The following is a 12,174-nucleotide window of genomic DNA, read 5'->3' on the forward strand; positions in this document are numbered from 1 at the left end:
TGTAATCTGAGGTAATTCACAAAATATATCAATAAGACACACAAATGTTCTCACTGAAACAAATGTTAGGTCTTAGTGACTCAAAAGAATACTGCACAGTAGTTTCGCAGAGTAACTTGTTCTGAAACAGCCCCCCACCAGTCCCAGCACATACACAACTCCCAGGATAAAAGTCCCTTGGGAAGCAGGGAAATTATTCTGACAAAATGTTGCTTTTATTATGAATAGAATCTGTGCAGAACGGAGAGGTATTTGAGAATTGCTTATTTCAGGCGATTACTGTACATAGACAAGACTTCAATGACAAATGGATTTCAAGTGGCAAATATTATTACCTTCTTTCTTTTCTTTTTTCGAGAAAAGTACTTTATGTACTTGGTATGTACAACGTTAAAAGAACCTTTTCAGCTACAAATATTCAAAATAAAGGTGTGCCTTTTGCGGCCTTATTAACAATAATTCTTTAAAATAACTGAAATGGGTAATCGCATTGTGCAGTACAGGGACAAAAACATACACTTAATTCTACATTTTGTAACCAGCAGCACTGGTTTACTTTCGGGTACACAGCCCTTGAACGGTCCCGTTGGGTTATCGCGTATCTCCTCTGCTGTTGCAGGCACCATGTCACATCCCCTTCAAACGTGCTGAGCTTCACCTTCAGACAGCAAAGCCGTTATGCCTCCTCCAGTTTGACTTACGGGCTCTAATGGGTTGGCACTTTCTTCTTATTTCGAGTTAAACTTGCTCACGGCCGAAAAACACCCAGTTGTCCTTCAGCTAACTCTGGTTGAAGTATCTTCTGTCTCTCCTACCTAATAGAGACAATAATTTTGTCCCCTCTGTCCCTTCATTTTGCTGAGCAAAAGCAGCTTTTCTGATCTGCTCTCGTGTACAGCCCAGTTAGCCACTCTGCACCCTGCCTCCGCTCGGAGTTCATCCTTTCTGAACCCCTCACGGTGTTAGGTCCAAACCGTAAGATGTGCTCAGTGAGTTTTACCCAGCGCTATGTATAGGTGAAATAGGAAAACAGCAGCAATAACATAATTAAGCCCTATCATATCATATATATAAGTATAAATATATAATAATATAATTAAGCACTAATTTTAAAAAAATTAAATCAAAACACAGGTACGGCAAGTTTTCTATAGGGCCTCTGGAAAGCAAAATCTCAACGACCTGACATTGTTCCCCTTTTAATGCATTTATCCCCCTGCCCCAATCTTGTACGAGTCCTGCACACGATTTTCAGAAGAACGTGAGCCGCCGAGCACACAGAGGAGGCATTTCAGCTTCAGCCTTCCTGAAATCATCCTTCCCTTCCTCGCTCAAAGGCAACGGCAGGACTCGTCCTACGCCAGCGCTCCAGCTGAATACACTTTACAGTAAATATTTTACAGGCTGCTCTCAGCGGCTGTGGGTTTGCATTTTAACAATTAAACCTCGTTGCTGGGAGCGCACCAGCAGCTTGGAGCAGGCAGAGCTTTTCCCGAATATTACACATCTCTTTCTGATACTCTTCTGCCTGATTAGTAATCACGTCTGACAAATCCTTTCGACAGCTCTGAACACCAGCCTTAGTGTTACAGGGATGCTTCACGCAAAGCCTGACGGAAGGCAAATGCAAGGCTAATGCAAGGATGCCTGACAGCGTCTGAGCATTTTCTTCACTGGACACCAGAGGGAGGAGGAGGAAAGGACAACTGACAGCGACGCTACAGAAGAACTGCTCTGGGAGCCCTGAAGGAGCTTAACCAGCCACCGAAGCCAAATACATTTCTGTAATTGGACCAAAATAAATAGTGGCACCTTGTGTGGGGATGGTAGTTCTCATAAAAGATTTGGCAGGGGTAACATGAGGTGAAGTTATGGGAGAAAGGACCCAAGTGCAGCACTGAGGGCTAGGTGTATTTTCATGTTAGCCAGCTCCATCTTACAAGCTTTAAACAAACCCCTTTTTGATTCTGGGGCTACTACTGTCTGTACGCTGCTTGGCTTCTGTGCCACAACTGGAACGCCTTTCGGTCCAGCTTTCTTCTGGATGTGAAGAAAACCATGTTTAAATGATTAACTGTGGATCCAGGGCCACCACAGTTTCCGAGTCCTGTACCATGAGAGCATGAAAATTGGAACTGCAGGTGCTCTACGCTCAGATGGAAATGTCAGGACCTTGAAGGAGGGAGGGATGCAGTTCAAGGAGATTGATATGGTATCTATCCAGGAAGGTGATAGCAAATGCTCAACATGTGGTTAGTATCTCGATTAAATTAAAAAAAAAAAAAAAAAAAAAAAAGAGAGATTCAGCAAGATTACCAGGGAACTAGTTACTGTCTTATTAAAACTATGCTTTTATTTCCTCATCAAATCTTTTCATTATGCCTTCAAGGCATAAGGAGGATTATTAAATGTCAGCCACAATTCAAATAATTAATGTATGGTGTTACCAGATATATATGCGCTCTCCAGGAGGATTAATAATAGCTGCTATTTTTCTTCCAACCATATTTTGTCCATAATACATATATTAATCATGAGAATGCAGTGCATTTTTTAAACCTCTCTAGTACTGAAAGTCTTTAAGGAACTTACACTTTGAAAATTGGAGAATTCTTAATATATTCTGCTCTCTACTTTTTATTTACTATCAAAATACAAAAACACACTAAGCCCACACTAAGGCAGTACTTTCTCCAGAGCTGCTATTAATTGCAGAATCAATGTCCTCAACTCCTTGAAACAGCTCTTTAAAACCAACAAACCAGAGTTGCAAATTCAGAAAGCAGCTCGTCCCCCGTTAAAGACTCCTCCAGGGCTGGCCGGGGGTTGTGTTCAACACCTTGCCAGCTTAACTCCGTCTCTGCAGCGTGCGGGTCCCTGCGAGGCGCTGAGCACCCGCGTGTGCGCTGTCTGTAAAACCCGCTGCGTGGGACAGGGCGTGCAGCGGGGCTCTGTCCCTCTGAGATCTCCACTGCCCATGTCAGGACAGAGGCAGGGACAGCTGCCCCCTCTGCTCTTGACTTTGCACTCAACAACTGACCTGGACTTTCCCTGCGAGCTCCACGCTAACTCTTCCTTGTAACTTTAATCCGCAGACTCAGGGCGTGCTACATGTGGTGGGGTGTGCTACCTCAGATTACACTTTGTACGGGCACGGGAGAGCATTCCTGTGGATGGCCTGATCCCACTGACAGGTTACCCGCCATCCACGCTCCCGCGTGGGCTGCAGCCATACTGCCTGTAGGATGTCTTTTGTTTCTGCTGGTGGCCTCTCAGCAACGCAATCAAAAATGAGCTCAGCTCCTGATTGCACAGCAAATAAACATGTCCAGAAGTAACATTTCAATTGCTTATAACTTGGAGAAGCTTAAATTCTCCCAACTGTAACCCAGGTGTAACCCTTCCACAGCAAAGAGCCATTGGATATTTGATTTTGAATACTACAAATTAGAGAAGATATTACCAGCCTCTTCCATCTCCCAAAACAGCTCAAGAAATGTCCATGTTCTATTGAAAATAATTTTTACGAGCATGAGATCAGGGCTTGTTATTTAAGTAAAAGCGTAACTATACGTGTAACCTTACCACCCTTTTGCGCATTACCGAAGAGGTGTGTAGTGCATGTGCACATGGGAACTACATGCACACTTCCCTTAGTGCAGCATCAAACAATAATTTTAAGCATCTTTGTGACGTGACAACTACCAACTTGGGGCAGTTCCTACACCCCAGGACATAAACCGTTTCTACAGAGTAGCTTAGGAGAGCAGGTCTTTCATGACATGCATTTTTTTAAAATTCCGAGAACAAATATTTCAAAGGAGTTTTGAAGACTTACCTCCTCGCTGCACCAGCAACGTGACTTCGCTTCCCTTAGGACATTCAATCAGCATATCCACCACCTGGTTGTGAGTGAGGCTCTGCACATTCTTCTTGTTGACTTCGACTATAAGATCGCCCTCCTTCAGGCCGCGGCACCGCGGGCTGTCCACGATTTGCTTCACCCTTTGGCCGCCCCCACCAGGACTGTCTGCTATAGTAAACCCAAAGCCCATAGGCCCTTTCACTATATGCACAGTTATGAGTTCAGGTTGTGTTGCTATCGAAGATGCCAAAGAGACCGTGTCATTGGGGTAACCATGGGGTCCGTTGGAAGAGACCTCAGCCGGGCTGCTGGGTCTCGCTTCCTTTGTGCCATTTACTTTCCCTGTTTTACTACTGTGGCTCGCCGGGGAGTCGTAATTCTCCTGCCCATTCACAATGATCGGCTCTTTGTCCAAAATTGCCACGGATGTAACCAGGCTCGTGTTGGGATCATCAGGATCAAAGGGCAGGGGGTAGCCTCGGCACAGTTCAAGGTCCACGCTGGCACCGATGGGGATGGACTGGAAGATTTTCACAACTTGAGCGTGAGTGTGCCCCAGCACACAGGTATCGTTCACGCTGACTATGACGTCCCCTGCAGAGGACACAGACAGATATACCAAACACATGTGTTTTGTGCACCCCGGGAAGGTGAGGACTAGAGCCTGCGAGCTGATCGGCAGCATCCACAGGTACCACTCACAGCTAAATAAATAGCAGCATTTAAGTACCTTTGCAAGGGAAAGGAGCGGTGACACTTGGGCAAGCAAGAACTATCTGTACACAATAGATTCACTGCATAAAGGCTTTATCTGCATAAACATTTTTGAAAGTAAAAATGGAATTGGCTTATGCAAAAAATTAATAAATTCAAATGATGGTATATGGCCCATGTAACAGTTATTTTGGAGCCCTGCTCGCACTGTTATACACTGTGCTACGTTGACATATGATAGCAACAAAACTGAGAGCACGACAGCTATAACAGAAGGCTCTTAAATACCAACTGCTCAAATATGGTGCCATGTTGTCACGTCTCAGACATACTTTGGCCTGAAATCTAGGTATCAATTAAGTTATGATTCCTTTTGTAACACTGGGCTGCAACACAGGCATGTTTAATGTTGTGATGCTCCACCTGCAAGTGAGGAATTGTGACCCCAGGTGAATCCTAACAGGATTTCATCATGCTGGGCCTGATCTCTGGCAAAAGAAATCAGCCCTTGGTGCCTCCACAGAGGGAGATGCAAACTAGCCTGCTCCTCTGCCCCTTCCCTGGGAGTAGCTTTGGAGAGGGGCCGAGTGGTATGGCAGATACCAAACCAGAGAGCGATGCAGCCCTACAAAAATACCACAGCCATTGCCACAGCGGGGAGCAGTAACCCGCAGCCTGACACGAGACCCTGCGACCACTGGCTCCTCTCCACGGGTCAGCATGGGGAGGGCAGGTGCTGGCAGAGCCCCAGCTGGATCTTTTGACACCTGAGGAGAATTTCCAGTGTGTGAAGTGTCTTGCTATTATTAGATTTTGAACACACCCCTCAATGTATCTCACTTCCCTGCTTACTGATTGGAAAGCTGAATGCCTTTCCCCAAAAGAAGAGGTGAGGACTAAAGTTCTTTACGAATTGCACATAAAACCAGCTGTAAAAACATAAACCAAAGTGGTGCTAGTAATTTTGATTTAAAGCATTGGTACCTGTTTCCATTTTGCCATCCAGTGCTGCGGGGCCGTCAAGCACCAAACTTTTGATTTGGAGAAATTCATCCGGCTCATCCCCTCCAACGACAGTGAAGCCGAAACCCCTGCTGCTTTTCCTTAGCTTGGTGTGGATGAACTTCCCTTTCAACTCAGAAGGGTTTCGTGTAAAAAAGGGTTTTCCTGTGTAGGAAGTTTGGAAAAATCTATAAACAGGCAGGCAAGAGCGTTTGATCTGTTTTTTCTCTGCTCCTCCCCGCTCTAACAAGTACACAGACAAACACAGCGGTGGTCTGGGATGGGACTGAACTTCACTCCAGCATCCTCCCACCTCATTGCACTCCACCAGTCTCCCCGGATCCAATCATGCAGTAAAAAGAGTGAGCAAAACCCCTAGTACCTGGCGCTTTGTTAGCTGTGGTTGCGCACACCAAAGCCGCAAGGCTACAAAGGGGAAAACATGCTGCTTTAAGGAATGGAATATATTAAAGGTGGCAATCTGTCTTATCTCTGTCCTGAGGTGGTTATATCCATCCCAGGGAAGGATGGGACAGGGGCAGCACAAACGCCTCCTCCAGAAGGAGTCTACAGCAAGAATTTCTGCAGAAAGGAGTAGCATTACGTTTTTCACCACCCGGCTTTCTCGCAACCCACCGAGCAAAAAGCAACTTCTGAGCTGTGGCAAGACACTGCGTAACCCTTCAGCATAACCCCCCCCGCCCCTCCATCGCCACCACCCTGTGACCTCCTCCGGTGAAAAAGGGGAGGGCGCTGATGTTGTTCCTCAGACACTGTTTGAAATCTTTTCCTTTTTTTTTTCCCTGCTCCTTGCCTGTTGTGGATGACACACTGCTGTTGCGCAGTACGGATCAAAGAGCGGCCCGGGAGCGGAGTGGCTGTGCTGGAGGGCTGTCAGTGCTCCCTGGGACCACAGTTAAGCAGGAACAAGGTGCTCCAAAGACAAAAGTGCATCCTTGCAAAGCATGTTGCACAGGCTCAGAAAAGGAATCACAGTTGCTGTACTTCACAGTGCCAGCACTAAACACCTTTGCACTTTTAATTGTCTTTAATGCTTAGAGGGGAAAAGACTGTGCCACTAAGCCCTCTGGTGACAGCGCCAGGATCAGCAGCGTGGATCACAGCCAGGAGAGCTGGCGTGCTTTCAAAAAGTTCGGCAGCATTGCTGTGGGCCTCTGTTTAGAAAGGAGTCCTTGAGGGAGAGTGAGGGGATTTGAGACTTGTAAGCCTTTGACTGGAGGGGAAAAAAAGTATATTTGAAGATTATTCATGAGGGGGCAGTGTGAACACTTGCAGTCTTCTGCCTTTGAAGGGTAGCACAGGAACACAGTAATCCTGCACATTGTGGGCAGATGCTCCGCTCAGACCCCAAGCTGCAAGAAAGCCCCGACTATCAAAGTGCAACCCAGAGTCTCAGGTAACAAACACGGCTGAGAGGCAGCGTGCAGCGAGGCTTCATCCTGTGCTGATTTCTGGTTCAAAAGACAAGCAGAATAAGCACAGCTCGCTGGCATCTGCCTACTAATACAGGGTGAACTCGCCCTGTAGTAAAAGGATAGCAGCACCAGAGGCTATGCCCCACCTACAGCATCTGGGAGGCGATCACATTTTAAATGAGTGTATCTACAAAACCCCAGCTGGGAGAGTGGTGCCAGGACCCCTCCTTGTGCCCACGTCCCCACCAGCGGTGCCATCACTGGGAGAGATGGAAACCCCTGGGCATAGGGGCAGGGGGACAGGGAAGCTGGAAATAGCTGCTGCAAATGGGGAGCGGGAGAAGAAGGAGCAGCACTGAGAAAGGAAGAGGAAGGAATGAAAGAGAGAAGGAGCCATCAGTAGATACCAGGACATAGTGCTCAGACAGGCTAATGCTCTCCTGTAATGTTACTGCAAAATTTTGTAGCTGGCAGTCGGGAGTGGGTGGGGAGCTGAGCGAGGTGTCTAACGTCACCCCCTGCGTGATGGGTCCTTCGCATTGCCATGGGCGCTTGGGCAGCCCTTGCTTCAGCCTGACAGTGTAGAAGGCAGAGGTGGCATTCACAGATGTCTCCCCGAGGAAGACCAGCCATTTTGGGGCACTCTGATGAGATGTCTAACCCCAGATTGCCACGTAGTCAGGGTACCATCCCCAGACCTCCCGTGTTTTTCCTCGCTGCAGGTCTAGATCACACTAGTGTATCCTAATACCCCTCAGGAATGTGCTGGGGCTCTGGTTGCTGTTAAATTTCACAGTTTTGGAAGGGCTGATCTGCTGCCATGTGCAGCAGAGAGAATTCCCTGGCTCTTCACAGCAGGCAAGGCAGCCCAGGACAGCAAGCACCCCTGCCCGGCTCACCTTCGGAGACCCTGGTTGACTTGAAGGGCATGGGAGTATTTCCCAGCTCCTGGGGTCAGCTTCTGTCAGGCTGCTGTCAGGATGATGTGCTCCAGCCAGATTGCCCTTCTCTCACCTTTCCCAGCCTCTAGTTCCTGCAGACCGGGGCAATGCCATTCACTTGCTATGCAATTTAGATGTAGCCAAAGATGAAGCCCTACTTACAACCACTGAACCAGACAGCACTTGTTCTGCAACTCTGCCCTTGCTGGCGACCTGATCTGGCAATGTTTCAGCTCACGCTGCAAATTCAGGAACAATTCATGCCCTGTCTGGTTAGTTATTTAAAACAAGCAACTGGTCTGTGAGCAGTTGGCTATACACAGACCATTGACACTAATAAATAAGGCTGCAGTAGCTGAAAGTACTTGCACACACATACAACTTCAAAGTCAGTCCGCAGTATTTGGACCTATTAGCATTCCCTCCTCATGAAGAGCTTCCCAGAAGAGCTTTAACTCAGATTTTTCAGCAACATGAAGTAATTTGCCCCTAACATGGCACCAAGGTGCTTGTGCCTCTTCACCTTCTGTTACTACAGAAAGTCAGATTCAGCACAGAGGCCTGGTAGCTCTGCAAAGATCTCCAAACGGCAGAGGACCTCCCTCTTCTGGTGTTCACCCCAGCTCCTACCCCGCCAATTTGAATTTGGATTCAAAGCACACGAAAAGGAAAATCCATGAAGCTGCAAGCCAGACTGACCCACAGCAATAGCAGAACCTGGCTGCTCAGATGTCACAAATGCAACCAAGACACCCCAGCTCTCCAAAACCAAGGTCTTGCCAAATGGTGCTGATAAGCTATGCACATCACAGCTCCCAAACACACCGACCAGTTTCCGGGGCTCTCAAACTACTTTAACTCGAAAGTCTACCTGCCCACGAATGCAGACATGGGGTGACACTGGCTTTGGATCTCAAACTAAACCAGGACCATTTTAATGCATATCTGTGTCTTAATCACAGTGCAACATGGTGAGATTTTGTGCTGCTTATTGGGAGGCAGTGTTGACCTACAAGAACAGAAAGAAATCTCTGTGCTAGATTATAAGAGTCACACTCTAAACTCAGTAGAGTTTAGAAGGTGTAAAGGCCTAACCCTTGCAAATCCATACAGCTCTGTAGAAAAGGATCCCCTCCTACTTGCACTTGCATCCGCCACAGTTGCTGCTAAATCCCACCGATGTTGTAACTTTGTTTTCACTGTGCCTTTCTAAAGAGTTGGAATGCTACACAGAGAATAGCCACAATCTTTTTTTGATGCAGGCGATCCCATTTGCCTCTTGCTTTTGGCAACAAATGTGGTCTTGAAAGAACTAGTCTCAAAGTCCATGGGAATTCAGATAAGCAGGCACGTGCTCTGGTGTGTGACGCCAGTCATGGAGAAACTCCCTTTGCTGGTGGCTGAGGGAATTTCATTCTCAGGAAAAAAACCTTGTTGCACTTTTACAACTGGTTTAACAAGGTTGTTACCTTGCACTGGTGCTTCCCGAACTGCCTCTTGGTTGTTTGAAACATGGTTTGGAGCAGCGGGTGGTGGGAGAGATGGACACTCCTCTGTCCATTCTAGAGAGGGCAGAGAGGGAAATGTTACTTGTTTCACAACAGCACTATGAGCTCCTGCACGTACACACACTGGCAGTGTGGGGTTCAAGCAGAGGAGATGTGAGAAGCATGGCAAGAGAGGAAACGGAGTCACGGACAAAGGGAATAAAATGAACGAGATGTGCAAAAACCAGTTCTGGAAGACTCTCTATGTCCAGGTCAACCTACCTGTCTGCTGGGACACCCTACCTCCCCCTCAAACTTGGGATTTGATTTGAATCTAAGTGGTCTTGACATTTATTTGAAATCTATTCCCTATGGCACTCATGGCATCGAAGTAGAGAGCTGATGTTGTAGGAAATGGGGATGCAGGTGGAATGTTGAAGAGTAAATTATTTTTCCCTTGGATAATAACTGTTGTGAAATAACTTGGTGTGAAAGCTACGAAGGTACCAAAACAAACCCAAATGCCACAGGCCCCTCGCTGCAGTTGGGCTGCATTCAAAGGAAAAAAAAAAAAAAAAGGAAAAAAAGCGTGAAAAAAGAAAAAAAAAAGTGTTTTAAAATAATGAACTACTTCAGATGTTAGAGCTTGACAACATCCAAAGGTCTTGGGTTAAGAACTCTCTCATGCAGAGGGCTTTCTCTAGTGCGCATGTACACGCCCACTCCTCATCCCCTTCGATAGCCCCCTGATGCAGAGAGGAACACAGCTACAGTGAGAAACTTGATGGAGCTGATTAAAGAGGGAAACGTGTGTTTTAATTGTTTCTGGGAAGCCTAGAAACTTTCCAGAAGTAAAGGACATTAAAAGAAAAATCTCTCCCCCTTAACAGGGGGGAGAAAGCTGCTATGTTCAAGCGGTTATAGGGTTTAGATTTTCTCCTTTGCTGCATCTTACGTGAAGGGCATATGCAACCCTTCCTATGCACGGCATTTTGCCTTTAAACACTAAGGGCACAGAAGGAAAGACAAACACATTGGCATGGTGCTGCCAAGGCGAGGGAGGCCACGTTCCCTCATGCGAACCCCAACCATCACACGCCCTCGGTGGTGCCAACCTTCTGGTGGCTGTTGCTGTTGCTCAAGCTGTTTCTTCCTCTTTGCTTCAAGAACTGGGTTTTCATACTGTGTCTTCCGGTTGATGTGGCTGGAGATGAAAGAGAGCAATAGATTAGGAAACCCTTTATCTGACAAGCAGGAAACATGAAACTCCTCTGAGGAAAGGAGTAAAATACCAAACCAACCCAAGAGCAGTGTATGTGGAGCAAAGCTCACCTAGTCGTGCCAAAAAGCGTATTTAGGAAAACAAGTGGATTGCCAGTATTGATATGATGTCTTGAGTAGGAATGGCTAATTCCTTCAAATACCTTAAAGTAGTGATCTATCTGTGAAAAATGAGATTGAAGCAGAAAAGGCGCTCTGTCTGATTACATTTTAAAAGGCAGGCCCCTATCATTCCTGAAAAAAAATTTAGTCAGATTCCCAGAGGTGCAGTCCTTCCCTGGCTCACTGAAGTTAAAAAAAAAAACACCACCAAAAAACCCCAACAACCAATATCTGTCAATGCAATCAATGCATACTATTAACAGGGTGTCTTAAAAGTATCTGCAGGGATTCAGGCTATGAGCTGAAAAGCTGGGCTCCAAATGGTTCAAAATACATTCACCATCAGCCACCAGCAAATACTCCCAGTGGAAACCAGCATTTGGTGAAACTGCAGCTGTCCTCCTTGGAGGGTCATTAGGCAACTTTTGACCTGTATGAGATATTTAGAGCCAATACTTCTCACCAATCTTGGGAAAAGGAAAAAAAAGCAGCCCAGCCCCAAACACAGCAGACAAGCAATGCACTCTGCAGAGGATTAACCGTTTTATGAAACCAAATGACGAACGTCAGCCACAGGGCCAGGGCGGTGGGGGCAGGTCTGGGGACTGTCTGCGGCTGATGGCTGCAGCTGAGATGAGCTGCTCATCAATTGCTCAAGAGCAATTTTTCAATGGTGATTTTGCTATAGCAGAGGAGCAGGTTGACCTTCGAAAATTATCTCTCAAAGCCCATCTTTGTATCCAAAGCAAAGTTTACCATTAAGAACTTGCTATTTTATTGTCTTTATCAAAAAAAAACCCCAAACAACAAATGAACAACCAACTACTTTTTCAAGTAATTACGATAGAAGCACTCCAGACACTTATGTTCAGAATTTTTTCTGCTGAAGATCAGTATTAAATTACTGGAAAAATATTTAACCAATCAAATAAAAACAAGTTAATGAGTTCTGTAAAAGATTTCCCATTTCAAATATCTTCAGAAAGTTAAGGAAAAATGATAACTACTTTAAAAATGATATAAACTTTTTCATGATACAGCTGTTTCTCAATAAAAAATATTATGCAACAGTAGAGTGCCTGAATTGTAAGGGACAGCGATAAATGCTCTAATTACAACAATCTTGCTAGCTTATACATAAACCTATGTCTCATTGCTGTTACTCTTCTATTTAATTTCATCACTACGGAGTGCCACAAAACTAACAGGCATGCATATATAAAGTGACAGGAATAAATGCTGTAAAGACCTCTTGGCATGGCATTTAATAGCCGAAAAATATTCTTGATGTCTTTGGTAAATAAATGTCAAGCCTTAATTACACAGTTTGCTAACCTTCTTTCCCT

General features: G+C 45.9%; 1 protein-coding gene across 1 annotated transcript in view; it reads right to left on the bottom strand.

The window, feature by feature from the left end:
- LOC104627124 (membrane-associated guanylate kinase, WW and PDZ domain-containing protein 1-like) overlaps positions 1-12,174 on the bottom strand; it is a gene marked incomplete at its 3' end in the record, with an annotated part of 66,080 nt that overhangs the window by 13,837 nt on the left and 40,069 nt on the right. Inside the window, exons 8-11 of the mRNA XM_010295234.1 lie at positions 10,561-10,649; positions 9,428-9,520; positions 5,564-5,746; positions 3,839-4,459 (exon numbers count right to left, since the gene is read on the bottom strand). Of these exons, the coding sequence (XP_010293536.1) occupies positions 3,839-4,459; positions 5,564-5,746; positions 9,428-9,520; positions 10,561-10,649 (986 nt within the window). The remainder of the gene's footprint in view (positions 1-3,838; positions 4,460-5,563; positions 5,747-9,427; positions 9,521-10,560; positions 10,650-12,174) is intronic.

Source organism: Phaethon lepturus, unplaced genomic scaffold (genome assembly GCF_000687285.1).
Source record: "Phaethon lepturus isolate BGI_N335 unplaced genomic scaffold, ASM68728v1 scaffold12469, whole genome shotgun sequence".
In the NCBI taxonomy this organism is placed as follows: Eukaryota; Metazoa; Chordata; class Aves; order Phaethontiformes; family Phaethontidae; genus Phaethon; species Phaethon lepturus.